A 25,272-nucleotide genomic window follows, 5' to 3' on the forward strand; every position below is an offset into this window, starting at 1 on the left:
AAAACAGAAAATATTCCAAATGGCTTATTTTTCATTCCACCTGAGCTGGACAAAAACAAGAAAAAAATAAATCTAAATTAAAATGGACTGTTGATGTGAAAACCGCTAAGAGATTTCTACTCTATTTTATCCTAGTCCAACATCTCAGGTTCTGTTTTTACCTTTTAATATTGAAATTAATATTTCCTATTACAAATTAATGAGAAAATGGTCTGTAGAGTAAATGCAGGCCACAGATTATTTAAATGTTTTGGGAAAAGACCTGTAAAATAATGTATAAACACTCATTTTTGTTTGACTAGTTATACTTTGGTAAGTCAATTAAATTGAACTCAAAATATGCGTTTTTTCTAGGATGCTATTGAAAACAGTTTGTTTCCATTATTTAGGAAAACTGAGTTTAAACCAATTAGCGTCAAGCTTTCAAAGTTTTACTGCACTATGGATTAAATGTTTTACAAACCAGCAACTTTTAGTCAAACAATGTTTTGGTGTATGTTATATGTAATGATTGAAATCCATCTTGCATGCATCCTGGTGTGTGTAAGGCAAGGAGATCACCCTGGTAATAACGATGAGATGGTCTCCCTTCATGTTGCATGGGGTAGAGGTTACGTTAATACTGAGGTCATTACATCCAGAGGTGACAAACACAAAAAAAGACATTTGAAAAATGTAAACATCGATTCTAACACATTGCACATTTCAATTTTCATAACATTCAACACTTATTTAAATAATCATTAACTGTACAGTAGTCTTCATTTTACATAAACAGTGGTACCTCGACATACGAGTGGCCCGACATACGAGCAATTCGAGATAGGAGTAAAATTTCGGGCAAATATTTATCTTGAGATACGAGACAAATTTTGATATACGAGTAGATAGCGGACGCGAGATGCTGCTCATAAGAACATCATGGGCACTGTCTCTCTCCTCGCAACTCCCTCGTGTAATGTCTCTGGTCGCAACTCCCTCTTTGTAATGTCTCTTCAGTGTTTTTTTTCCCATTAGTCAGTGCGAATGGCGTATATACTACCTCTCGTTGGCAAGTACATTTGTGTGCATCATTATGGGAATATTTTGAAGGGAATACAAACTCAAACACTTCGATATTGACTGAAAGTCAGTGTGGAGGCGGGGCAAAAAGAGCCAATCCGGGAGAAGAAAGGTATCAAAATGTCAAACTAAATTAGAATTAAGTTTAGTGTTAGGTTCGATTAAACTTATTTTTGAGTGTGTCTGCATCGTAATCCAAGTTCATTTACATTTTTTATGTTATGTTCGAGCCTGTTGCCGTGCAAAAAGCTCGTATCTCGAGGTACCACGTGTGTGTGGGTGTAAGTGTGTGTTTGTGTGGGTGTGTTTGTGTGTGTGTGGACACGTTCAAGGTTAAATCCAGGTTGGTGATGTCAAGAGCTGTCAGAAAGAGAAAGAACAAAATATTTATATTGGAAAAAAACATTTTGACATAACTCATTTGGGATGATTATATAATATTGAATGAATATTCACCTATAATTTATCATGGCTGTGGTACATCACAGAAAATTAGATTAATATACTGTTCAATATGAGTAAATATCATATAGGCCATGATATTTACTCATTTTGAACAGTATATAAATCTAATTGTCTGTGATGTACCACAGCCATACCATGGTTTACAATATTTACCACTAATTTAATATTAACAAGATTATATTCAATTTCTAATGGACTGTACTTTTACAATATTTAATGTATCTATCACATATTTAAATTCTAATGAATATTCAAAATAATCAAACAATCAAGAGATGCAATATTGAAAAAAAAATGATGCAGAAGATTGACGTAATGTGTGTCCGTATCACCTGGTCTACTCCCAGAAGTAAGTCAGGTACCAAATAGTTTCGTTCTTCAGTTGCGGGCCGAACAGAGGGTTTGTCTGGGCCAGGATGGCTATTAACCAGCTGGAGACAAACACCCAACAATCAGTGTATGCAAACATTTTGCTAATATGCATCATGCTCCCAAAAATCTCCACTGCATCATCATGACTTCAAGCAAATGTTCAGATGGAGTTTGGCTCACCCTAGTGACGTTTTATGTGTAAATATTCGACTATTTTTCCTCTATGTGAATATGGAAATGTCCTAATATATTAATTGCAAGAGCATAATATCCAAAAACATTAGATGAATTGTCCTTAAAATGTACCACACCCGAAAATAATTGAAACAATGCGTATTTGTAACAAAGTACTCACAAAAGGTAGCAGCAGACGGCGGTGAGGATCAAACTGGTCACAATCACACTGGAAAAAAAGACATTTCAAATTAGAGGAACTGGAAATTTTATCCTGGGACAACCATTTTTGAGATGCATTAAACTTAAATCTTGGTAAATTTGTGTGTGTTGCTACCGTATGGTGATATTACGCCCAGGAAATATGAATTGTGACTTTACGTACTTCAAAACTTAAAGATTTTGGAAGAAACCTGTAGGTTGGTACCTTAGGGATTGTGCACAACACCTTTACTCTGTATTTTAGAACATTAAAAAGAACTAAAAACATTATCCTGACATTGGGATCTACTAAAGGATCCTTGATTTAAACTCAAAACTATCAAATGTGTAGTGAATTGACTTTTTAAAAAAATATTTGCGAACAGGAGGTTGATGTTTGTAATGTGATAATTCAAAGACGGCAGTTTCTCTGTATATTTTTGAGGCAGGTAATCATAACAAAACAAAAACAAGAATTATAAATAAGATTAACTGGTTATTGTCCATGGTGCATGTCAAGCCTCCACTTCTATGGTTATCATCCCATTATACATCACCATCACACACTCAATTGTGACGTCACATACCAGTGGCTTTGTACTCAAGCTAGTATTTATCTTTATAGCAATAGAAAGGAAACAAAGGCAGGATATTTTAGCAATGAGTTTATAAAAAAATCGCACAAGAATGAAAGAAACAAATTAGATGTAACGTTATCGTTCCTGGTTAAAAATCACCTACCCTCGATTAGGTCCTTTGGGAACCAAAAAAGGAGCGACGACCCCCACCAGCGCCCACAGGGTGGTGAAACAGATCATAGGCAGGGCGAGGGAGTGGGAAACCATGGCTCCAGACAGGAAAAAAAACGCGGATTTAAAAAGAAATCTGAGCCTCGTCGCTCAATCGGATGAGCATCAATGGCTGCTGCTCAGATCGGTTGTCACATTAAGGTTCACTATCTGCTAAGGAAAGGGTCGAAGCGATTGGTTGAGAGGTTGTATTTTTTTATTGGTCGACTTTCAGCCTTAATTTGGAAAAGACAACACCCACTAAGTGGTTTGCACACATGATTGGTCAAATAGGCTGTCGTTTCAAAGTGGCGCCAAATAGTTCCGTGTATCAAGCATAGACGACGTTGGATTGGTGCAGAGCGTTGTCATTCAACATTAGTCCCGCCTATTAATTGCGGGATCCCTTAGCATGATTGGTCGAGTCAGCTTTCATTCACCGACCCTGAAACGCGATGCAGCAACATGACAAAAATGTGGTAATATGTATCATGTATTTTTCTATTTCATATTTGTAAACTACATTTTAAATTGTTACATATATGTTTAATTATGCCGTAACAAAAATGTCCACTTAAACTCATAATATAAACACTGTTTTGTACCAAAATTTTGTAACTGCATATTTTGTAGTATTAATAACATAACAAGAAAGCTGGGTAATTTAGGCTACTCACATTTGATTGGTTATCATAATACGGGAATTGTTATTATTACCCCATATCAGTTGGCCACTTCCTGTAAATACTGGTCTTTATTTGTTTGCTCCACAACTAACACATAAAAAATAAAATGTTGTGTCTTTCATTTATTAAACAAGATTATTTCCGCTGGAATGGGCAAATAAATGAAGGTGTTCTCGTTATTTTTAATGTAAAAATACATATTGGTAAAAACTATTTTAATGCAAAGACTCCTTTTAGACTCATTGACAGTGAAAATAACACAAAGATAGTATTCATTCTTCATTCGTGGCGTTTATCTTCACGCGTGTTCTCTCATCCATTTCTACAAATACCAAATTTCCTGCGTAACCTGAACGCCCCATTAAAAGCCAAACCAGGTCGGCTAGCAACCGTTAGCTGTCAACAGCCGGGTCTCAACCATCGCGTCGTGATGGAGGTGACACGCAAATGTGAGTTTTACTCGCCGGGGTATTTTATCACGTTCATCTCTATCCATTTGGATTATGCAATAAACATGACTTGCTTAAAAACAATAAAGCGCGCGACTTTCCCTCTGCTGTCGCTAGCGCGCGTGTGCATTAGCGTGCTAAGCTAACGGCGACCTCCTTATCTTGTGATATTTTCAGCTTTTAAAGACTGTTTAAACTTGGTGTACACCGCCGTAGAGGAAGCCGACTTTCTCGCAATTGATGGAGAGTTTTCAGGTACGACTATAATTGAAATAAAATCTTAGTGGGCACGTGAGAGGTTCTTGTGTCGCCTAGGAATCAGCGACGGTCCCAGCGTCAGTACACTCACCAATGGGCTCGATACACCGGAGGAACGCTACACCAAGCTTAAAAAGGTGGAAAATTGTCGCATTTCTACCATATGAACATAATCTACAGGCTAATAACTCTTCTTCACCGTCTTCAAGCATTCCATGGATTTTCTACTTTTCCAATTTGGCCTGTGTACTTTCAAGTATGACCAGAACGACTCCAAGTGAGTGTTTTCCAAATAACGATAAATAGAATTAACATTGTAATGAAATCTAAATGTTACACACTCACGTGTTAGTTTTGTGTGTGTGGTGTATCTCAAAGTCAAGTGAAGTTTTTTTTATATAGACCTAACAAAATATTTTAAATGGCTTCATATTGACATTAAAAAAAAAATCCATCATCTTTCATAGCCAAAGATGGCCATATTTACTATTGCAACCATATAGTGCACTAAATGATGGACAATTATGGACACTGTCAAACTGCATTTGATAATGTCACTATAAATGATAGTTGTCAGTCAACCAGTTTTGGGAAGACACAATTTCCTAGTGAATGTACAGATGGCTTTTCAGTGTTGAGAGAAACTCACTTTCTCTTGCAGATACATCACAAAGACTTTTAACTTTTATATATTTCCAAAACCTTTGAATCGGTCCTCTCCTGACATTAAGTTTATCTGCCAAGTAAGTCTGCCCCCACAACCCCACCTTAAAGATTTCATAATATCTTTACTCCTAATGAGCAAATTTTCCATCTGTTATGATTCTAGAGTTCCAGTATTGACTTTTTAGCCAGTCAAGGCTTTGACTTCAACAAGGTCTTCTGCCAAGGTGAGTAAAATGAACCTTTGGTGTAAGACTTTTTCTAAATTGCAGTGTAAAATGGCAGCCATCCTCTTTGATGCTGAGATCAGTCCACTAATAAGATGCACTGATGCCACGTAAGTCATTAGCGTCCCAGCGTAGTTTAATATTGCTACCTTTAGCTGGTGTTGGTGTTTAAAAAAAAAAAAAGAAAAAAATAGCACACTTTAGCCGAGTCATTAGCATGCCACTTTAGCTCACCTGTCAGCGTGTTCAGCTCCCGTTTTATGATGTTTCCATCCCCATTGGTATACAAATGTGGAAAAGATTAATTGAACTCAGATTTGAACTTTATGATCGACATTTATTGACGTTCACTTGATATGAAAGGGCGAGGAGAAGCGCACCAACGCCACAACGTAATGTCGCAAAGGGCACTCAAAAAGAGTTCTGACCTTTTTATATTCCAATCTTATAATGTCATAACAGGAATCCCCTACCTTAACAAAGAGGAGGAGGCTCAGCTGAGGGAACAGACAGAGGATAGACGGAGTCAGCAAGCCAACGGTGTCGGAACCCCGTCCTTCATCTCACCGTCTTCCTCCAAGGGCCCCGCCAACGTGCCCGATGAGCACATGGGCTACATCAACAGGGTGGTGTACGTATTGAGAAAATGGCGGCTGAGGAGGCCACTTGTTTGTTTAAATCAAGTGCTCTCCCCACACAGGGAAAAGGTGGAGGCCCTGTTCGCTAGCACAGACAAGACTATTGACCTGGAGCCGTGCACCGGGTAAGTAATACTTGCACAGTGGAATATGTTGTGCTAACGTGCATTTTTTGTTTTCATTTTAGTGACTGTGGATTTATTATGCTTGTATGTAATGTTTGTTTATATTTATCTTTTTTTTTTTTGCTATAGGTTCCAGAGGAAGTTGATATACCAGACACTCAACTGGAAGTGAGCATATTCTCTCAATAGCACTTGCTGCTTTGTTTGTTCAAAGGTATTACAGTGTTTTCTATTTGATTGACAGGTTTCCAAAGGGGCTGCATGTGGAGACTGTGGAAGTAGACAAGGTAGACAAAAATATTGTCAAATTTATTGTTTTAAAATGTTTTGAATTGTATCAAATCAGGTTTTCAGAGCGTTTCTACTCCATGCAAGTACAGGTTTGTGTACTAAAGCATTTTTTTTCTATTATGTCCACATTTTCTGACAGGAGCGCTTTATCCAGGTCAGTAAGGTAGATGAAGAGGAGAAGAAGAAGATGGAGCAGCAAAAACTGGAAAGAGAGCAGGTTGGTTCAAATATGTCATTAACATGACAATTTACTTACATTTCTGTTCCTGACTATTATCTAATTTTGTTTTTTCTTTTAATTTAACTCCACTAGTGCCAGCTAAACGATGCCGTCGGCTTTTCTCGGGTCATCCACGCCATCTCCAAGTCTGTGAGTCAGTCGCAGACTTCTGCAATTATTTATGACTTGACTTCGAAAACATTTGTCATAATTATTATGAAACGTGTCCGCAGGGTAAACTGGTGGTGGGCCACAACATGCTGCTGGATGTGATGCACTCCATCCACCAGTTCTACTGTCCTCTACCTGAGGTCAGCTTATAGGGGGGAGGGTTCACTACGCCCATTTCAAGTATTGAACGCCATCTTCTCACCTCTTTTTCTTTTTCTCTATCCTCTCTAGGACCTTCAAGATTTCAAAGAAGTTACCATGTGTGTTTTCCCGAGGTTTGTGTCATGCTCCTCACTACAAAAATGTTTTTTTTATGTCTGCCTTTACATGTTTTTTTTTTTTTGCCTGCAGGCTTTTGGATACAAAATTGATGGCGTCCACTCATCCCTTCAAGGTGAACTGTTGCTTGTTTTTAAATTGTACGTGTCATTTCAAGAAAATTAAGGTCCTAGCACTTTATAAATCGTTTTACGTACATGGCAGGATCTGATTAGCAACACGTCTCTAGCCGAGCTGGAGAAACAGCTGAATGAAAGCCCCTTTAAGGCTCCTCGAACTGGTAAGTGCACATGTTCACCAACAATCTTCTCTCCCAACTGTATCACGGCTATATTTCTTCATCAGAGGCGGCTCAAGGCTTTCCCAGTTATGACACAGCCAAGGAGCAGCTGCACGAGGCCGGCTACGACGCCTACATAACTGGGCGCTGCTTCATTTCCATGGCCAACTTCCTGGGTAATGCTTCACATAATTCCCCATAACTTAACTAGGCACGTTCTCATAATCCCTTTTTTTTTTTTCTTCTTTAGGTTCCTTCTTGACACCACCCAGGGAATACGTATCCGCGCAGTCCAAACTAGTCGAGCCATTCTACAACAAGTCAGTAACACTAGTTAGCTATGCTTCGTTTTGAATCTGTTTAATGTATTCTTTACCCATTTATTTATTTTTTTAAATGTTTACCGTTTGTTTATTTTATAGACTTTTCCTGATGAGGATAATCGACATCCCCTACCTCAATATCACAGGACCAGACTGTAAGTGCTGCAACAGAGTATACACATTTTGTAATTCCTGTAGTCCTTTTTATTTTATTTTCACCACAAGCCAAACAATGGATGCACGTGATTACTTTCACTGGCCACACAAAATGGCAAGGTAGCCTTAGAAAGGTGTGTAAGACTTTGTATTGATTGTCTTAACAGTGCAACCGAAGAGAGACAAAGTCCTCTACGTGACCTTCCCCAAAGACTGGAAGACCAGTGACCTCTACCAGCTCTTTAGTGCCTTTGGTATATACGAGACTTGGGTGAATTTTGGTTTTGCCAACAACTCTGCTCACTGCCATTCTGCCAAACGTCCATTTAGGAAACATACAAGTCTCGTGGATGGACGACACGTCGGCATTTGTGTCCCTCAGTCAAAGAGAACAGGTACCAATAGCTGTGAACACAAGCCGCTACGCTGAGAGCTACAAGATCCAGACGTACGCCGAGTACGTCCAGCGTAAGCAGCAGGAGAACGAGAAGCAGACTCCTGCTTCCAAGTCCTGGACGGAAGACAGGTGGCTCAAGTCTCCCTACATGAGCTCTGGCTCTTCTGGCGGCTTCGGATACCCCCGGTGTGACGTCATTTCACGTTATTTAATCCACCTGGCGGTAGTAGGCAATAAAGAAGCATGTCTATTGTCCCAGAGCTTTGAGGAAGCGCGGCGGAAGTCCCATCACGGCGGAGAAGGGAAGCACCGAGGCCGCAGATGGCTGGAGTGACTACTCCTTCTCAGACAGCACGGGAAGCAAGAAGAAGAAAACTGATGGTGTGTAGTACTTGTTTTCTTTCCAACTCCAAAAGGAAGGGCAAATAAGTGTATTGTTTGAAGGCTGCAGAGGATGACACATTTACTAAGTATACAAAGTACATTTTTGCGTCAATCCGGACATACCTTACATTTAAATTTGCCGCACTGGCGCGATTTCCTGATTTGATTTGTTTTTTTAATAGAAGTTGTGGAGAGTAAGACGTCAGAGGGATGGTTAAATGCCACGTAAGTCCGTCAGTTCCGGTTTACCACTCACAGTGCGTCAGGCAACATTTTGACAGTGGCTCATGCTGTATCGCCGCAGCGACGCTACGGAGTCCTTCGGGTCAAGTCCCATGAAGTCACCCGATGAAGATGGTGCCGATCTGGCAAAAGATGCCGAAGGGACGCTTGGCTGGCATCAGGCCTCTGCGAGCAAAGCTACTCCCGCACGTAAAAGTCCGAAGAACAAGAAGAAATCTGAAGGTTTGTTGATATTGAATATTTTTTTGTGCACCAACAAAAGTTGTTATACGGTGTACTTTGAAATTATCCCCAAAAAAGGGTGAGGGTTAGGTATGCATGATCATAGCTAACGTTAACGTGTGCTAATTTGTGAGCCTCTGTCTTCTCCGATTGAAATGTAATACAACATGCTTCTCAAAGGGCTTATTTGGCAACCCAAAGGGGAAGGTATGTTGTTCACATCAATATTTCCTAGTTGCAGTACATTTTTTACCCACCAGTCTTTACATGTTGTTTTTTTTAATTAAGAATGTCTTATTTAGGGTCAGATAAGGAAATCCAAAGTTTTGGATTATTTTTAATTTTTGTTGCATTTTTCTCCGTTTTTAGCTTCTAGTCCGTCGTCACTGTTTGAGGTTCCTGAAGTGTGGTAGCAGTCAACGAGAGGCACTTGGAGTCTTCCTTGAGGAAGTCGACATCACTGGGAAAGTGCCGTCTAGCAGGTGTGGACCAGTACACAAACACACAACACAAGCCATACTGACGGTTCCACTTTTCCCTCACTTCATCTTGAATTTGAAATGGTTCTTTTATAACACGTGGTAATACGGGAATGTTAGCCACCGTTTTTACTCGCGTGCATGTCAGTGTAAGCTGCTGTTATGTGAACATGTAGTTTACAACATCAGGGTTGAGCGTGATGTCTATTTGAACAGCTGTCCATTTTTTTTAAAACCAATTATATCATGTTTTATCAAGTATAAACCATCAACTACAATGTGATAATTTATTACGCCGCTAATTTGGACCCTTCAGAAGGTGCTTCTACTTATGTTTTTGTACAGATGTTTTGTAGCTGTATGGAAAATGTGTCAAAACAGTCAAAGTAGAATTTACATGGTTTTTGTATGAGGTTCAAAATCCTTCATATTTCCTTGAATAGAAAAAATAAGGGCAGGGAGAATGAACAAAAATTAAAGAATTTTCTTACTGGAATTGCCTCTGCTACTTTGTTCAGCTAATTTCTTCACCAGGAACATGTTCGCTTTGTCAGTGTTATGTCAAATGAGAAACTTATAGTATTCAAATATAATATTTTAATACAGGAAATGTCTTGCATTGATTTTAGGACTTTTCACGCTTCATCTCCAAAAGGCACAAACCAGGTGAGGGTGGCTGCTGAGCACTGAGGAGATAAAGGAAACATTTATTTTTATTTTTTATAAAGCATAATGACAGGCAAAAAATAGTGGTGCATTTAAGCACTGTAACCTGTTGTGTTTGAGCAGCAGCACCACAGACAAAGTGTTTTCAGGGAGGGATTTAAATATTTTGCCCACGCGCACGTCCATCTTCTTCATCATGTGACATATAGTCAGGTCCTACACACAAGAAAATGCAAGTTAGGCTTTTTTTTAAATTAAGGATGGGATTCAAGCTAATTCAAAGTATACACTTTAACAAGGATTCAAGTTCTAAATGAGTTTCCTGCTAACATTAGGGTTTAATAATAAAATGGTACCGCTGCTTATGAAAATTTTCAGTAGTTTTTTTGCTCCAATATCTACTTTTCAACATGCCAACCATCCGCGATCTACCTTGTTCAATGAGGTATTTCATCATATTTTAGGAATGTTTTCTTAAATGGCGTCTTATAAAAATTTCATTTTCCTATGAACAAAATGTTTATTACATCACTTATTTTTATCTCTTTTTTTGTATCCACCTTTTTGTAAGTGAAAATTGCAGTGTTTTGCTGACCTGAAGTCTCTGGTGCGTTTGGTCTGTTGGATCTCGTGGACTTTCATCTAGCCGCATACAAGCGATGTGCGCTGGCGTTAGAGCCGGACATGCGATATACTTCTCTTTCCAAAGTTCCTTCCAGGATTCAACAGCTGCCCGTTTCCCCTCAGAATTCCCAAACTCTGTAGGGCACACCAATTTTTAAAAATATTTTCTATGCAAATCGACTCACCTTTGAATGACATTTTCCGAGGGATGGGGTGATTAGTTTAAAAAAGGGTTTTATTTTGATAGTAAAAATGAAATTGTCAAACAAGTTTTTTTACAATAAGCATTTCAATAAAAATGATAATACTGACATTTTCACAGAAATATATTAATAGTATGTTATTTTGATAAAAAATGTCAACAAGAGGAAGTAGCAAGAGATAGAATGTACTTCAAATGTATACATTTCATATCATGAATGTTTCAATGGTCCTTCATAGTGAAAGTGCTTTCAAAAATACCACCATACACAATTGGAAATGGGCCAAAAAAAATCTACTCACGTATGTAAGCATGTGTTCCACATTTGCCCAACAAGACTCGCTCCACAACACCAAAGCGGCTAAACGTCTCTATCAGAGCCTCCTCGCTCAGCTCACTCTTCTTAACGGGAAGTGACGCGGATGAGTGGCCGTTCACCGCAAACTCGCCGACCGGGTCATGTCCGTTCCCGGTCGTGTGAAAGTTCAGTTTGACCGTGTAGAGGCGGCACGCGTTGACTGCGTCGCTCTTTAATGCATCCAGAGTCACGTCAAAGTCCAGTGTGGACTCATTGACGGGCCTGTGAACCTGAAAACACAAAATACGAGTGTTTATCTTTGTCACTAAGCATACTTAGACAAATTCCTGGCGAGTTCACAAGTTTACTTTCATGGTGTGTCCACGCACAGTAGCACCGTTCAGCATTTGCAGTGCTAGCGAGGCTCCTTCCAAAAGTTTGAACTCCACCATAGCATGAGTCTAATACACAAAACCCAATGTAAGCAAGATATTTAAGGGTTTTTTTTCAGGGCCATGCATGCGTAAAATAAATACAGCCCACCCTGTGCATGGTATTCAGCATTTTGACAGTTCTGACTGATCCGCAGCAACGGAACAATCGTCTCACTTCTTTCTCAGAGAAATCAGTTGGAAATGGTCCGGCAAACACTACACACAAGTCGCGAAGATGGCAGCTGAGCTAAAACACAAACGTGCGCATTTAGTAGGACAACACACCAACTTGAAATGTTATTTTTTTTAACTTTTCACCTTGTGTTCCAGAAGAGGAGGAACATTTGTGAAGGATGACAAGCCAAGCACAGAAAAGAAAGGGCACGTGCTCCGTCTCCGGAAAGACGCTAGAACCTGCGCAAAAGTCCAAGCACAGTTTCCCAAAGAGCAGCTCACTTTCCTATTCTGATACTTTCAGACCCAAACCTCACCTGTTTGTCCGTGTTGTGCCACTGCTGATTAGCCAGATCTAAAACCAGGTCCGAGCGTTTTCCCACATAGGAGACGGACCGCCCAAGACGCTTCAACACATCCCCAAACCTGCACGCCACACATACAAGGTGAGAGACAAAGTTACTGTAAACATTACCTGTCTGTACGAATAATACCTCCGACTGGGAGCGGGCTCTGTTGACTGACATGCTGTGTCATCTTCTTCCATTGTCAATCCCCAAAGTTCTTCCAGGTGATCCTCAACAACCTTCCAGGACAGGAGAGAACATACGTGCGAGGGTGTGTTGTTTACACTCCAGTTCTGCTAGTGAAGAATACTTTGTTATCTGGTTGCTACCTGTGGAGGTGATTTGCTTATGAAGTATTTTGCCAGATCCAAGGCGGCTAAAGCATCCTCCACGGGATGGTGTCCTTTCTCCTCCTGGGTTTGGATGCGCCTGCCAAGCGCCACCTCGGCCAGCAGTTTCAGTTTGAATTTTCGTCCAAATTCCCCCCTGTACAGCAGTGACGTATCGATGACGTGAGGGTGGATCAGCTGCGACGAGAGCACCAATTCAATCCTACACAGTATTTTCCGCACGTTGCATTTATTGCGTTTTAGTGTTCTTACTTTGAGAGCTACCAGGTCGTTATCTATGGTGTGACCCACCAGGATGGCATTTCGAGGCAACAGCTTCCTCAGCATGACTTGGACATTGCGCAGGGTGGTTGTGACCGAATGCAACATGGCCGCCGTGATGCCCGAGAACCTGAGGGTGAGACGCAAATCCTATAAATGGCTTTTGTCAACAGTATTTTAACTTTATTTTACAACCCACCTTTTAGTTTTCAATTATTTTCCAATAGTATCTAGCCAATTCATTATGTTACAATACCCAATCCATGACTTTACAGTTACCCGTTAATAATCATCGAATAAACTACAAAACAACTTGTTAGCTAGAAACTACATTGCTTGCCAATTAACTAATCAATTACATAGTGGACTTACTAGTAATTTATGTACAATTGTATTCTGATAAAGATTTCTCTATTGGGTTTGAGTCTGTTTTCTTTTTCTTTTTTGATTGTGCTTACTCAGTGAGGCAGTTGAGTATTTTGTTGTCAGGTTTGACCAGCTCATCCATAAGACACGTCCCTTTTCTATTGGGTTTGAGTCTGGGTTTTTACTTTTTTAATTGTGCTTGTATTCTGATAAAGATTTCTCTATTGGGTTTGAGTGGTTTTTTCCCCTTTTTTGATTGTGCTTACTCAGTGAGGTAGTCGAGTATTTTGTTGTCAGGTTTGACCAGCTCATCCATAAGACACGTCCCCTCACCGTTCACCAGGGAGACTCGGGTCAGCTCATAGCCCCTCACTGTGAGACACTTTTGCATAATCACCATTAATTGCTGTTATTTGTTTAGCATGCAGGGGGGCGGAGTTAAGACAGAAACTCATCTTACCATTTCGCAGTCAAGTCCAAAGAGAGGGCTGTCGTCTGTGACGTTGTCGCAGTCGATGACGGCGAAATCTTCAAAGCCCGGCAGCCCTGATGGAGACGACAGGAAGTGAGAGGGTGATCAGGAAGAATGATCAAACTGACTGATCACCTTTTACAGGGTAATGCTTCTTAATCAAATCCTCCTGGGTGAGCATGTAGGCCGTTGGACCTCGCTTTTTGGTACCAAACTTGAGGACCACCGGGTGCGTCCTCAACACTGTCGCATACAAAACGATGACATAAGTTTACTGAATTCATTTGTAACTGGAACATTGAGAGTGGATCTGACCTTTGTGCAACATGCTGTTGTCCTTCTGCTCCTGTGACACAGATGATTGTTCTAATTCGTCCACTTGACTGTTGAATATCGTGGAAAGCAGGCTGCAACTGCTGCTCGATGACGTGAAGCTCAGTCTCTGACATGAAGGGAAAACAATATTGACATCCAGCATATGCATCTATGGAGATCAGGTACTTTTTAATGTATACAACGTACATTACTATACTTGGTTCTCAGGTTGTTGAGAATAATGTAGTGTCTGTAAAAGTCACTTTGACTCACGCCCTCCACCACTACTACATTGATGTACTTTTGTCCATGGAGACTACACCAACTACAATACAAACACATAAAAAACTGTGGTTAATCGTAACAGAGAGGATTTTAGTGTGCAATCTATTTGAATAATGATAACAACAGGTGAGATAGTGACCTTGGTTGTTTGACTGCGTTGGTGCCCCCCAGAGCGGCGCAGTGGAGGAGCTCGGTCAACTCGTCAGTCTTGATGGGATTTGAGAGATAGTTGGGAAACACAGTGATCCGTGGCTCAGCTTTCTCTGCCTCATCAACACCCGCATTTTCACTTTTGAGCCTCTTTGCCGTGTGGCAGTGATGAATATGATCCCCATTTCTCTTCCTTTTGTTTAGATCGAATGGCGTTGAGAACGAGGACGACATTTTAAAGCTGAGGTCCATGTACCTGGAATCAAGAATAAGGGTAATTCATGGTGAACATTTACTGTCATATTAAGTGAGTATGTTAAATTTGAGAAATGAGTAAACTGGTAACTTAACCTAGAATGATTGCTGGTAGTTCCCCTTAGTTCAATTTGATCTGACAATGGCAACCACTACAACCTTAACAGTTGGATTGTGAGTTAGCGGGATAAATTTTGAGTAGTTGATATAGTAAATTTAAACGCGAGGAGAGAGATGATGTATATTGAATTAGTGAGCAGGTAAGTGAGTAAGCGATTTTTTTTAGTTAATCAGTGTTTTGCATCAGTAGTAGGGAAGATATTCGGCCATGTGAGTTAACTGAAATGGTCTTGATTAAAAAAAATAATGGTTGATCACATAAATGGTTTACATATTCGGTTACCATGTAATAAAATTGCAGTGTAGGTCCCAGATCGTCCGAAATTCACATCGTTAACACGTTGACTATTAAAATAACATTCACGTTTATCCATGCAACAGAACGTGTCTGTGGGGAAAGAGAAAAGTTACTGATGTTGGCTACATGACTTTCAAAATAAATATATAAATTACTATTAATCATACATATATTGCAATTATCGTGTTATTACGATTTCACGTTGTTTCAATAAATATAGAGCTATTTTATAGTCGATTATATATATATTTTGTTGTCTTATAAAACAAGTATTCGGACCAATACGGACGTGAAATCTTTATTTTGAAGCGAAACGGTATCGCGTCGTTTTCGCATCCGTTTCCTGCTGACTCTGTAGTTGATTTCGCTGCCTTGTAGCCCAAGCTAGTCGAACACAGAATCATAGATTCGATTAGTTTGAAATAAAAAGCGCGATGTCCACTATGAGCAAGATCAACGCACACAGTCGTCAATTATCGATATAAATGGTGCCATGCGAGTAAGAGACAAGCCCAATTATCGGAAATGTCGACAAAGAAGTTGGCCAAGTGAGTATCATGGTGATTGAACCCAATCTTTGTGTGTCAGCCGGCCATTCTGTTGTGTTTTGGTTTAGCAGCTGGACTTCAACAAATAGTAAACCGACCCAGTGCTAGCTTTTAAAATTGAGAAATTATATTAATTTAAAAAACAACAACAGCAAAAACAAGTTTAAAAAAAAAATTCAGCACAGCTTCAAGTGAATCCACGTTGATCAGAAATTAAATTCATGGCCAACAAGGTCTTGAATTGATTAATTCATTATCAAATTTGTTTTTGATACTTTGATATGTAATTAATTGAGTAATAATTGCACTTCAAGAAGCATATTTTTGTTATTTACATTATATTCTTCTTATATTCATCTCCACAGAGAATTAGGACTGCTGAGGCAGCGTACTGAATCATCCAGCGGGCCAAAAAAGACATCGTTATCAAGTTTGTGACGTTGTTCGTATATTTAAAAAAACATATTTAGGATGTGGCATTTTATAAATTGCTGTATTTAATACTTTACATCAGATCAAACATTTTCTTACCTGATCGTCATTGATTTTGAATCCACATGCTGGCCCGAGAAAAACAATCGCACACAAGAAATAAGTCAGTTTCCTTTCATTAAACATTCCATATTATGTATGTACACATTTTAATCGCTTAATCTCTTTTGTACTTTTGGACACAGTCGAGTTCCCTGCGGTTCTTCTCAATACATCCACAGGGGAGATTGAGTTGGAGTTTCACACGTATGTCCAACCTCAAGAGCGTCCAATACTGTCAGCCTTCTGCACTGAGCTAACAGGCATCACACAGGTGATTGCAAATATACTCTTACATCTTTTAAATTCAGTTTCACTTGAATAAAACCTCAGCATTACGGAGTGAAATACATTTTTACAACAATGAAAAGTAAAAAAAAATCATATATATATATATATATGTGAAAATCTGTTCGCTACTAGGACTCAGCACTGAAGGAAAAAAAAGGTAGTCATAATAGGGGTGACCTCACTTTGCGATTTTTCGATTATCGTGGCCATGTCTGGTCTACATTACTGTACCATATCATCGTACATAAAAACAAGAGATAACATATATGATTATGTTTTAGTATATTCATCATTTTTAACTGATCTGTGTGTGTTTTACAGACACAGGTGGAAGGAGGCGTTCCTCTCCGGATTTGTCTCTCTCAGTTTGGCCGCTGGCTGCAAAAACTACGCCTGGAGAAGGGTGTGGTCTTTTTTCCTCAGCAACAGAGCTCCTCCTCTGAGTCGGATGGACAAAAGCTCTGCACTTTCCTAACGTGGTCAGGTAAAATATCTTTTTTCCCCCTCCATCAAAAATACATTATTGAATAACTAGTAATAAATGTTGTACGATGTCAGATTGGGATCTCGGCGTTTGTTTACACTTTGAATGTAAACGCAAGCAGCTCAACAAACCCAACGTGCTCAACAGCTGGATCGACCTGAGGAGCACATATAGGGTACGTTTATTTTGAGAAAACAATGTTAATGCTAAATAAATGTCATTTCTTGTGTATGCTATGCAATTATGTTAAAACAAATAATCATTAAAAAGTGAGCGTGCATATTAAACACTTACTGACACGTTCCTGTATATCCAGGTCATAAAAAATGAGTATACTTTGATTACAGTGTAATAAGCTACATTCAGAAATGTACACAAAACCTCACATGATTTTATCTTTTATAGATGTTTTACAGCAGGAAACCCAAAGGTCTAAATGGAGCACTGCAAGATTTAGGAATACAATTTTCTGGCAGAGAACATTCTGGTACAAAACATATTTTACGCACATACTCAACAATTCTTCATATTAAATCTGTTCTCCACTTCTTCTTTTTTTTTTAAGGTCTGGACGATGCCAGGAATACAGCCCAGTTGGCATTGAGGATGATGAAGGATGGGTGTGTGATGAAGATCACAAGAAGTTTGGAAAGGGTGAGTGGACGTCCAATCATGCACTCCGATTCCTGACCCTGGCTTCTTTTCATTGTCTACATCCCTTATATCCCTTGCAAAAAGTTTTAAAATGAATAAACTTGTTTTTGATGGTCTGCTCTGTGATATTTAGATGTGTGCTTAAATGTATATTTTAGCTGCTGTTTAATTGACATTCAGTATCCAAATAATAGCTAATAATAATGTATGCGTGGGGATAAAATACCACACATGAATTATTCACAGATACTTTGGAGAATTCATTTTTAATTTGACTGAAATATAACCAAAATAAAACTCCTTTTAGCAACTGCTTCTAAATATTTCTCCATGACTAACTCAAAGTTCAACCATAACCCAACAGACCACAGTAATAAATATATAATTCTCTTTTTACAGACCCCCTTGGCAGTCAAACCCACCAATCTAAAAAATGGCGAAAAATTAAGCGCTCACAAGACCGGAAAGCACGAGACCGTCCCAAATCAAAGAAAGTCCAGTGGAGAGAACTGTACTTTCCTAAAGCAGGAAAACGGTGATCTTATCCAGTATTTGCTGTCCCCAAAGACTGTTCTGGACGTTAGGGCAACACCACAGTGGGGCATCCAGAACAATAGCAATGGCCTGGTTCTGTGCTCCACCACCATTGGTCAACTCAACCCTCCAACCTCAAATTCTAAACGTGCAGGGGAGTTCTCTGTGGAAGAGGAAGACCGGTTCACGTATGACAAAGGGGTTCTGGAAGATTCTGAGGGAATGCTCATTTCAGATGCCGAAGCTCCGAAGGTATATAAATCAAATACGCCGTACGTATTCAACCCCAAACGCTTCTTTGTCCAGGAGAGGACACCTACTCCCAACGCTACCATTTGTAATCCCGCAAGCGTCAGGACTCAAAAGGGCAGCGCCATGTCTTCGTGGACGAACAACGGGAAGATGACGCCACCATTGTGTCACTGCGGACGCCGCGCCAAGCGTCTGCAAGTGTCCAACGGGGGGCCTAATCATGGCAAAGGATTCTACTGTTGCGCTGGCCGCCGCTCATGTGACGGCTCAGGAGTTGGGGCGCACCATAGTAAGGGGTGCGACTTTTTCAAATGGGAGTCGGGGCTAAAGACGAGGTGGTCTTTGTCGTCCACTCACATCGGAGCCAACCGGTCGGGTCAGATGTCGAACATGAGAAAGAGTTGGTAAGGACCTAAATCCTAACATCAAAAGAAGAAAAGCATGTCATTTTAGGCATTCCATGCTTAGGTTCTTAAATTATGGTTTCAAACCATACCAAATAATGTTATGAGTCACTGTCCTGTTTCAAGACTGAGTTTCAAATCATGTTTTTATACCTTTTAACTGTGTTTCTCATTTTATTGATCATGACAAAGACAATGAAGCCTTACTTATGAATGCTTTTACATACGAAATATTCAGGTTATGAAAACACTCAATGGAGAGCTTTTGTTCCGGGATAAGAAAAAAAATAAAAGTTACGAAAAGTCAGACAAAATGAAACATCCCCCGAAAGGTAAATATACTTCCTGTAATCATGTGTGTGTGTACTTATGTTTACTAAGCTGTCACCTGGAATTTGACCCTATTATAAAACATATTTGCAATTTAATGGCTAATAAATTATTTTCTTATCTTTTTTCAATCTTTTTGCATATATACACATTTATACACATAAATAAATATATATATACATATACATTTTCATATACATATATATATATATATATATATAAATGAACATATGTTAATATATAAGTATATATAGCCGAATAATGAGACCAATGGGTGCCTTATAAAAGGCTTATACGTTTTGCATACGTACTATACAATATGTTTTTGAATATTGCCTTCGCGAAAGTCTCCGGAAGCCTTTTGTCCCTTCTCGCCCCCCGTAGAATCTAAAAAAAACGTGAATGTAGCGTCCTTCCGTCACCGGGTTCCATTTTCCATTTGAACGCACGTTCCTAACAAGACGCTCAACTTTTTTTTTTCAATAAACCATCGACGTTGGCTTTCGAAATTACTGCGTCGCGGGTGTCCTTAAACGTCTCCTCGCAGAGCTAGCTAAAATTGAGCTCAGCAGCTAACGCGCTCTAGCTAAAAAAAAGACGTAAACGTCCCACTTTTTGTAATAGCTGTTGTCCAGTGACGTTATCGCCAACATGTCGGCGGAGCAAAATGAGTCTCGGAAGCGCGGCAAGAAGTACTTCCTCACTCCGCAGCAACACGCCAAACGCTTGAGGGCCAGCAAGGAGCTCGCGGTGGGCATGCAAGGCATTTTAATAACATGCAACATGAACCAGGATAAATGCACGGCCGAAGCCTTTGACCTGCTGGGCGAGTATGCTGATAAGATTTACGGACCCGAAAAGGTACGTGAACGCAATCCCCCAGCTGTACATTATAGTCCAGATGATTTGAAAAGTCGTAGCTCAAGAGTTGAATAAAGAACATGCTTGCACGACGGAAATAGTCTTTGAATTAAGGTTTCAAGACATTACGGAATTTAAAAAATGGTTATTAAGGTCTAAGCAAGGATAAAAGTAAATTGGGGTTTTACCAGTTAATTTTATTTCTAAATGCTTTGGTTCAAACAAAGTAGTGATGTCCCGATTCGATATTCGTCATGTGTATTGGCACCCGATATGGCTAGTCCGATTCACGTGTTTTCATTACAATCGTGCCTATTCGGTGCCTGTAGGCAAACATGTCCGCCAAATGGGAGGGGCTTATTTAGAAATGGATGATAGTAACAGAGCATTTCTTAAGGAGGTATCAACAACAACACAAATATTATTTTAAACTGGTTACATGGTTTTTTTTAATAATTTGAGACTCAAATTGTTATAGGCAAAAGTATATGTTGAAACCAATGTAAAATCAGTGAGTTATCTTCAAATTAGTTTCAAACAAGGGTTTCATTCATTCAAATAAATCACCTGGCATTAACAAAATGAAACTTGTGCTGGCAGTTTGAAGAGGATATTCAAGGCGGCAACGGTGAAGAAGAAAATCCCCAAGAGGAAGATGTTGAGGATGCCCTGAAGAAGGAAGTGGCGCACCTTCGAGCTGCTGATGGGGTGCTAGAGCGGCGTTTCCAGGCCCTGGAAAGCGGCGCTAACAATGTCGTTTTCATCAGGACTCACAATCTGGGTAAGGCTATGACTGGGAATGATCTTAATCAAGTACATCCAGTCACATGGCGTCATATTGGTCACACAATGGGTGTGCTTGCGAGCAGTGTCCTTTTCTGTGTTTATACATTCCTTTAAAAGCACTGCGGCTATGTTGGGAATCGGTCGCTATACAAACGTACCCAGACCTGACTTGTAGACGGACATTTTGTTATTATCTGGGCTCTATTCACTTGTTTTTCTTTTTTTAATCCTAGAAACGGACCGGTTGGTTCATCACATCTTGTCCGATCTGCATGCCACCAAGAAAAAGAAGACTCGCGTCATCCTTCGCATGCTGCCGGTGAGATGCAAAAAAAAAAAAGGAATGACAAGCGACATTTTCAGCCAAATATGAGATAAAATCTTGCCTTTTTCCAATTTGCTAGAGCTCTGTAGGCTTTGAAACGTAAGACAAGTGTACTACAAGTACGCTTACTTATACTACAAGAACATATACTTAATTGTATAATAATCAAATCAAAAGCCTTTATTGTCATCATACACCTGCATATAACGAAATTGGTGAATATAAGAATGTAACTTTGTACATTAGTTAACTATTATTTCAGATACGAATTTATGAGAATTTCACATCAAAGCTGAAGGGATTTCAAACAAAAGGTGTCAAATGCTAACCCAAACAACTCAAAGCACTGAGCTTAATAAGGATTTAGCTTTACAGACTATTGTGGGCAAAGGTTTTATTCAAAACTGAGGTATGTTATGGAAATGTAGCAGTTTGTCTGCTAAAATACAGCAAGGTATCAACTTGAGTTTGTGTGCTACCCAGGTAACGGGCACATGCTATGCCTTCCCGGACGAAATTATGAAGTATCTGAACACATTCCTGGAGCCCTGGTTTAAAATGCCCAACTACGCCACCTACCAGGTTGCCTTCAAAGCACGCAACAACAGCTACAACAAGAGGGATGACATGATCAAGGCCGTCGCTGGTAAGATAAGATTAAAAGCTTGCCAAAACAAACAAAATGCAAGCATATCAACTTCAGCATGTTAGCCTTCAAGTCATTTTCATTTGAATTCCGGCTGTTGTCATTTATAATCGGTTCTCTTCTTATATTTTATCTCACCAACTACCAGCATGTTAATATTTTAAATTGTCCCTGCCTTCACTTTCTGTTCTTGGGCTTGCATGGGTTTTCTCTGTGTACTCCGGTTTCTTAACATTCCAAAAACATGCACGCTAGGCTAATTGAACACTCTAAATTGCCCCTAGGTAAGAGAGTGATGGTGAATGGTTGTCTTTCTTCTTGTGTCCTACAATTGGCTGGCCCCAAATCCAGGGTGCCCCCTGCCACTTTAGTGCCCTAGGCAACCTCCTAATTCGCCTATGCTGAGGGCAGGCCCTGCGATAACCAATTAGCGCTCTTAAAATATTGCCCACTCATCGATTTTTTTTTTTTTCGCCTCACAATTCTCCTTCCTCTTCCAACATGCGCTCCTGAAGGCCTGGTGGGCAAGATGAACCCCAGAAACCGGGTAAACCTAACCCACCCGGACCTCACCATCATCTTGGAAGTGATCAGAACCGTGTGTTGCGTCAGCGTGGTCCGCGAGTACAAGCGCTACAAAAAGTACAACCTGCAGGAAGTGGTCAAGACGGAAGGCGGTGAGGATGAACCGCCTAGCAAGGCGGAAGATGACGAGAAGGAAGCGGGCAAAAAGCGGGAAGGCGACGAGAAGGAGGCGGGCGACAAGCAGGAAGACGGTGAAAAGGAGGCGGCCAAAAAGAAGGAAGGCGGTGAGATGGAAGTGTCCACCGGGGAGGAAGGTGGCGAGAAGGAGAAGGAAGCGGCCACTGAGCAAGAAGGCGGTGAGAAGGAAGTAGTTGGTGGTGGTGATGATGATGTGGAAGCCGGTAAGCCAGAGGAAGGCTGCACAACAACAAAAGAAGCCGAAGCTGCCGAAGAGGAAGGCGCTAGCGTATCCGATACAGCGGCAGGTGGTGACGACGAGAAACCTCCTGAGGAAGACATGCAGGAAGAAGCTGCAAAAGATGAGAATGGCATTAAGGTTGAAGGAGAGTAACCTTTTAGGGTTTGTTTTTGTTTTTTTTGGTTGTTTTTTTTCCTCTGTCCAAATCAAGCGAGGTTAGTAAGCAGGCCATGGTGTGTTTTTAACCCTGTGATTTTTTTTGTTTTGTTTTTTTACATTGTAGATTGTGTTATACTTGTGTTCATTGGTTATATTCTGTTTTTTTTTCTGATAAAAGAAAAGTTCAGAATTAAACATGGGTTTGATTTGTCCTTTTTTCTCCATCTTTTACAGTAGGTGCAACTCTAAAGCTTGTAGTATTTACCCTGTGACAGTTTTCGTTTATTAATCATTGGGTGATTGAATCAGCAACCTTATTTTGACATATATAAAATATGATGAAAAGAATAGTATTTTAAACTGAAACTAGGTTTGGAGGCATGTCCAAATGGTGTCACGCCATTCTTTTACAATTCGGCACAATTTGTGCAAGAAAATGTTGTATGGGAGCACAAATGGCATAAACATACCCACTTGTATAAAAATATTTGTATAATCCATCCTAATTTAAGATATTTTATTCTGTTGGGATGTGTATATTTATATTTTATTTATATTCCTGAACCAGTGATTTATAGATGAAAATAATGAACATTTTAACAAACCCATTTTCAACGTTGATCCTTGTATCATAATTATTGATTGGCTGCTGCAGTGCTCTTAATCGCCACCAGGTTGAGCCACATTTGCGTTTTTCAATACACAGACGCCTCTTTTTACTCTGCTTTTTTAATTAACTTGATTAACATGAGATTACAGTTTTATATTTGCGTCTAATGATACCAGACACACGTTTTTTTTTCTATCATCCATTATGTAAATATACAGCATGTGTTTTAATTCTGTGTTATTGTTGTTTTTCAATTGGAACTAGTAAACAACGCCATAGCTTTGCCTGCAGGTAAGGAGGTCAACTAAAATGTTACAGGGTTTAAAACATTGTTTTATGGCTTATTTTCATCATGATTGCGATTATTTGATTTGGGTGACAACACGAGGAATAGGGTTTGAACACAATTTAAACTGAGTAAAGAAACAAATCCCCAGTTAGCCACGTTAGCTCGTAAGCGTTAGCATTTCAGAGTGGATGCTAAAAAAAAGTCCCTGCGCCTATTAAAATGCTATCATTTTGTCATTTTAAATGACCAAAGTGTTTCAATTCTAACAGTAATCTCAACGGGGTTTGTTAAATGCTCCGTTACAGCGCGTGACTATTATAAATGACATTAGCTTAACCTTAATAGTGGTGTACTTTTGTACAAAAAAATGAATCAAATTACTAGTGAATTTAATTCAATGGGAGTAAGCAAACATTTTGGGTATTTTTCCTCAACAAATAATAAAACCATGACTATTATAAAAAATATTCTAAGCTGCAAATCCTAGAATTCTTTGTGTAAGGTATTATTTCAAGATGAAAACGTTTTACATAAAGCCCAAAAAACAAATGGGTTTTGTTTGAGGGAGAGAAAACAAGTTCGAAAAAGTCTGAATAGAGACAAAATTGCCAAGCTAGTAACAATGACCTTATTGTTTACTGTTTGCAGTAAGCAGTATCAGCTAGCGCTTAGAGAAAAAAAATGCTGATAGATGATAAAAACAATTAATTGCCTAACTCCAATAAAGCTGTAATGCTAGCTAAAGTTTCAATGTGTATGTAATGGTGAAATTCAAACGTATTGGACCTAAAAGTTAAATACAACTGAATGTTGTTGTTTCTTGTCTCAATTGAAAAGTTATTTTTTCTATATATAATTGTACTTTATTGTGATTCTACCAGGTCTGCAGGTTGACACCAAGTTCCAGGTAAATCAAATTTCACAAAATTTTGGTTACTTGTTAGCATGAGGTATGTTTTTTTAATCCGCATCACAGTCAAGCCAAGCACTATTGTCCGCTACGTTGTTGTTTTTTTGCATCTGCATTCTGCTTGCTTTCTCAGTGCTTGTCACACTTTGGCTGAACTGTCTCTGACCCGGCCTTCGTTAACTCGGGGATATTTACCTACAAAATATGCCTCGGCAGCAATGTTGTCCATTTTGCCCCTCCCTCGGCGTGTCCAATCAGTGTGACCTCGCAGACAACTTAGACTTTTCTGATTAGATTAGCCAATTAGGCGTGACTTGGCATCATGATGGCTAAGGTATAGCGAGCACATCGGTGGAATTTTAATGATGTCGCTGCATTCGGTACTGTCAAAAGCTGGCAAAAACAATATTTAATGAGATTTAGTGTGTCCTATACAGGGGAGTATTAAGGAGAACGCCAAAATAAATGCACTAGACTAGAGCAACTACAAAAACAAAAACACAAAAAGAAATAAGTCCAAATTTTAATGAAAAAAAAACATTGTA

At 39.5% G+C, this 25,272-nt stretch overlaps 5 protein-coding genes across 8 annotated transcripts; 3 read left to right on the forward strand and 2 right to left on the reverse strand.

Annotated features, from left to right (window-relative positions):
- Window positions 1–1,331: 1,331 nt before the first annotated feature.
- On the reverse strand, window positions 1,332–3,248 carry atpv0e2 (ATPase H+ transporting V0 subunit e2). Its single transcript, XM_077606204.1, has 4 exons — window positions 3,016–3,248; window positions 2,255–2,302; window positions 1,860–1,958; window positions 1,332–1,422 (listed from the first exon to the last, which is right to left on the reverse strand). The coding sequence occupies exons 1-3, from the start codon at window positions 3,117–3,119 to the stop codon at window positions 1,865–1,867; spliced, it is 246 nt and encodes an 81-aa protein (XP_077462330.1). The 5' UTR covers window positions 3,120–3,248; the 3' UTR covers window positions 1,332–1,422; window positions 1,860–1,864.
- A 243-nt stretch (window positions 3,249–3,491) lies between these two features.
- Window positions 3,492–10,049, forward strand: parn (poly(A)-specific ribonuclease (deadenylation nuclease)). 2 transcript variants are annotated; one of them, XM_077605185.1, is made up of 26 exons: window positions 3,492–3,541; window positions 4,117–4,197; window positions 4,375–4,452; window positions 4,513–4,592; window positions 4,665–4,732; window positions 5,117–5,198; window positions 5,285–5,345; window positions 5,808–5,976; window positions 6,046–6,108; window positions 6,238–6,276; window positions 6,353–6,395; window positions 6,539–6,616; window positions 6,713–6,769; window positions 6,853–6,930; window positions 7,022–7,065; window positions 7,142–7,184; window positions 7,274–7,349; window positions 7,415–7,525; window positions 7,600–7,669; window positions 7,772–7,827; window positions 7,996–8,082; window positions 8,159–8,411; window positions 8,485–8,606; window positions 8,795–8,834; window positions 8,914–9,074; window positions 9,444–10,049. In XM_077605185.1, exons 2-26 carry the CDS (start codon window positions 4,179–4,181, stop codon window positions 9,485–9,487), a joined length of 2,022 nt encoding a protein of 673 aa, XP_077461311.1. In that variant the 5' UTR covers window positions 3,492–3,541; window positions 4,117–4,178; the 3' UTR covers window positions 9,488–10,049. The 2 variants fall into 2 exon arrangements, with proteins under 2 accessions (XP_077461311.1, XP_077461310.1); XM_077605184.1 differs by having other exon boundaries at window positions 3,493–3,541; window positions 8,792–8,834.
- Window positions 10,050–10,135: 86 nt separating this feature from the next.
- On the reverse strand, window positions 10,136–15,296 carry rexo5 (RNA exonuclease 5). Of its 2 annotated transcripts, none has more exons than XM_077605182.1 (18): window positions 15,156–15,296; window positions 14,487–14,753; window positions 14,270–14,387; window positions 14,063–14,189; window positions 13,883–13,990; window positions 13,736–13,821; window positions 13,542–13,657; window positions 12,901–13,039; window positions 12,628–12,825; window positions 12,446–12,537; window positions 12,269–12,377; window positions 12,096–12,191; window positions 11,887–12,024; window positions 11,712–11,804; window positions 11,348–11,633; window positions 10,815–10,978; window positions 10,326–10,435; window positions 10,136–10,239 (listed from the first exon to the last, which is right to left on the reverse strand). In XM_077605182.1, exons 2-18 carry the CDS (start codon window positions 14,747–14,749, stop codon window positions 10,179–10,181), a joined length of 2,304 nt encoding a protein of 767 aa, XP_077461308.1. In that variant the 5' UTR covers window positions 14,750–14,753; window positions 15,156–15,296; the 3' UTR covers window positions 10,136–10,178. The 2 variants fall into 2 exon arrangements, with proteins under 2 accessions (XP_077461308.1, XP_077461309.1); XM_077605183.1 differs by having other exon boundaries at window positions 14,849–15,286.
- A 221-nt stretch (window positions 15,297–15,517) lies between these two features.
- On the forward strand, window positions 15,518–19,134 carry eri2 (ERI1 exoribonuclease family member 2). Of its 2 annotated transcripts, XM_077605187.1 has the most exons (10): window positions 15,518–15,718; window positions 16,084–16,148; window positions 16,233–16,313; window positions 16,396–16,523; window positions 16,862–17,024; window positions 17,099–17,199; window positions 17,430–17,511; window positions 17,590–17,678; window positions 18,078–18,464; window positions 18,519–19,134. In XM_077605187.1, exons 1-10 carry the CDS (start codon window positions 15,696–15,698, stop codon window positions 18,870–18,872), a joined length of 1,473 nt encoding a protein of 490 aa, XP_077461313.1. In that variant the 5' UTR covers window positions 15,518–15,695; the 3' UTR covers window positions 18,873–19,134. The 2 variants fall into 2 exon arrangements, with proteins under 2 accessions (XP_077461313.1, XP_077461312.1); XM_077605186.1 differs by having other exon boundaries at window positions 18,078–19,134.
- A 453-nt stretch (window positions 19,135–19,587) lies between these two features.
- thumpd1 (THUMP domain containing 1) lies at window positions 19,588–23,113 on the forward strand. The gene is made up of 5 exons (XM_077606075.1): window positions 19,588–20,059; window positions 20,660–20,840; window positions 21,079–21,164; window positions 21,654–21,816; window positions 22,332–23,113. The coding sequence occupies exons 1-5, from the start codon at window positions 19,850–19,852 to the stop codon at window positions 22,910–22,912; spliced, it is 1,221 nt and encodes a 406-aa protein (XP_077462201.1). The 5' UTR covers window positions 19,588–19,849; the 3' UTR covers window positions 22,913–23,113.
- The last annotated feature ends 2,159 nt before the right edge of the window (window positions 23,114–25,272 follow it).

The sequence above is a fragment of the Stigmatopora argus genome, chromosome 7 (assembly GCF_051989625.1).
Source record: "Stigmatopora argus isolate UIUO_Sarg chromosome 7, RoL_Sarg_1.0, whole genome shotgun sequence".
In the NCBI taxonomy this organism is placed as follows: Eukaryota; Metazoa; Chordata; class Actinopteri; order Syngnathiformes; family Syngnathidae; genus Stigmatopora; species Stigmatopora argus.

What these genes read in the sequence shown, in the direction of transcription:
- atpv0e2 (XM_077606204.1), bottom strand. Translation starts at nt 3,119, where the DNA reads ATGGTTTCCCACTCCCTCGCCCTGCCTATGATCTGTTTCACCACCCTG. An exon ending in CCCAAAGGACCTAATCGAGG is followed by an intron (nt 2,303 to 3,015) that starts GTAGGTGATTTT and finishes CTTTTTTTCCAG; the next exon opens with TGTGATTGTGACCAGTTTGA. An exon ending in GCCGTCTGCTGCTACCTTTT is followed by an intron (nt 1,959 to 2,254) that starts GTGAGTACTTTG and finishes GTTTGTCTCCAG; the next exon opens with CTGGTTAATAGCCATCCTGG.
- parn (XM_077605184.1), top strand. An exon ending in GGCTACATCAACAGGGTGGT is followed by an intron (nt 5,977 to 6,045) that starts GTACGTATTGAG and finishes CTCCCCACACAG; the next exon opens with GGAAAAGGTGGAGGCCCTGT. An exon ending in CGTCCACTCATCCCTTCAAG is followed by an intron (nt 7,185 to 7,273) that starts GTGAACTGTTGC and finishes CGTACATGGCAG; the next exon opens with GATCTGATTAGCAACACGTC.
- rexo5 (XM_077605182.1), bottom strand. Translation starts at nt 14,749, where the DNA reads ATGGACCTCAGCTTTAAAATGTCGTCCTCGTTCTCAACGCCATTCGAT. An exon ending in ACGACCTGGTAGCTCTCAAA is followed by an intron (nt 12,826 to 12,900) that starts GTAAGAACACTA and finishes CTCTCGTCGCAG; the next exon opens with CTGATCCACCCTCACGTCAT. An exon ending in AAACGCACCAGAGACTTCAG is followed by an intron (nt 10,436 to 10,814) that starts GTCAGCAAAACA and finishes TCTTGTGTGTAG; the next exon opens with GACCTGACTATATGTCACAT.
- eri2 (XM_077605186.1), top strand. Translation starts at nt 15,696, where the DNA reads ATGTCGACAAAGAAGTTGGCCAA. An exon ending in AGCTAACAGGCATCACACAG is followed by an intron (nt 16,524 to 16,861) that starts GTGATTGCAAAT and finishes TGTGTTTTACAG; the next exon opens with ACACAGGTGGAAGGAGGCGT. An exon ending in ACCTGAGGAGCACATATAGG is followed by an intron (nt 17,200 to 17,429) that starts GTACGTTTATTT and finishes TATCTTTTATAG; the next exon opens with ATGTTTTACAGCAGGAAACC.
- thumpd1 (XM_077606075.1), top strand. Translation starts at nt 19,850, where the DNA reads ATGTCGGCGGAGCAAAATGAGTCTCGGAAGCGCGGCAAGAAGTACTTC. An exon ending in AGATTTACGGACCCGAAAAG is followed by an intron (nt 20,060 to 20,659) that starts GTACGTGAACGC and finishes TTGTGCTGGCAG; the next exon opens with TTTGAAGAGGATATTCAAGG. An exon ending in CATGATCAAGGCCGTCGCTG is followed by an intron (nt 21,817 to 22,331) that starts GTAAGATAAGAT and finishes GCGCTCCTGAAG; the next exon opens with GCCTGGTGGGCAAGATGAAC.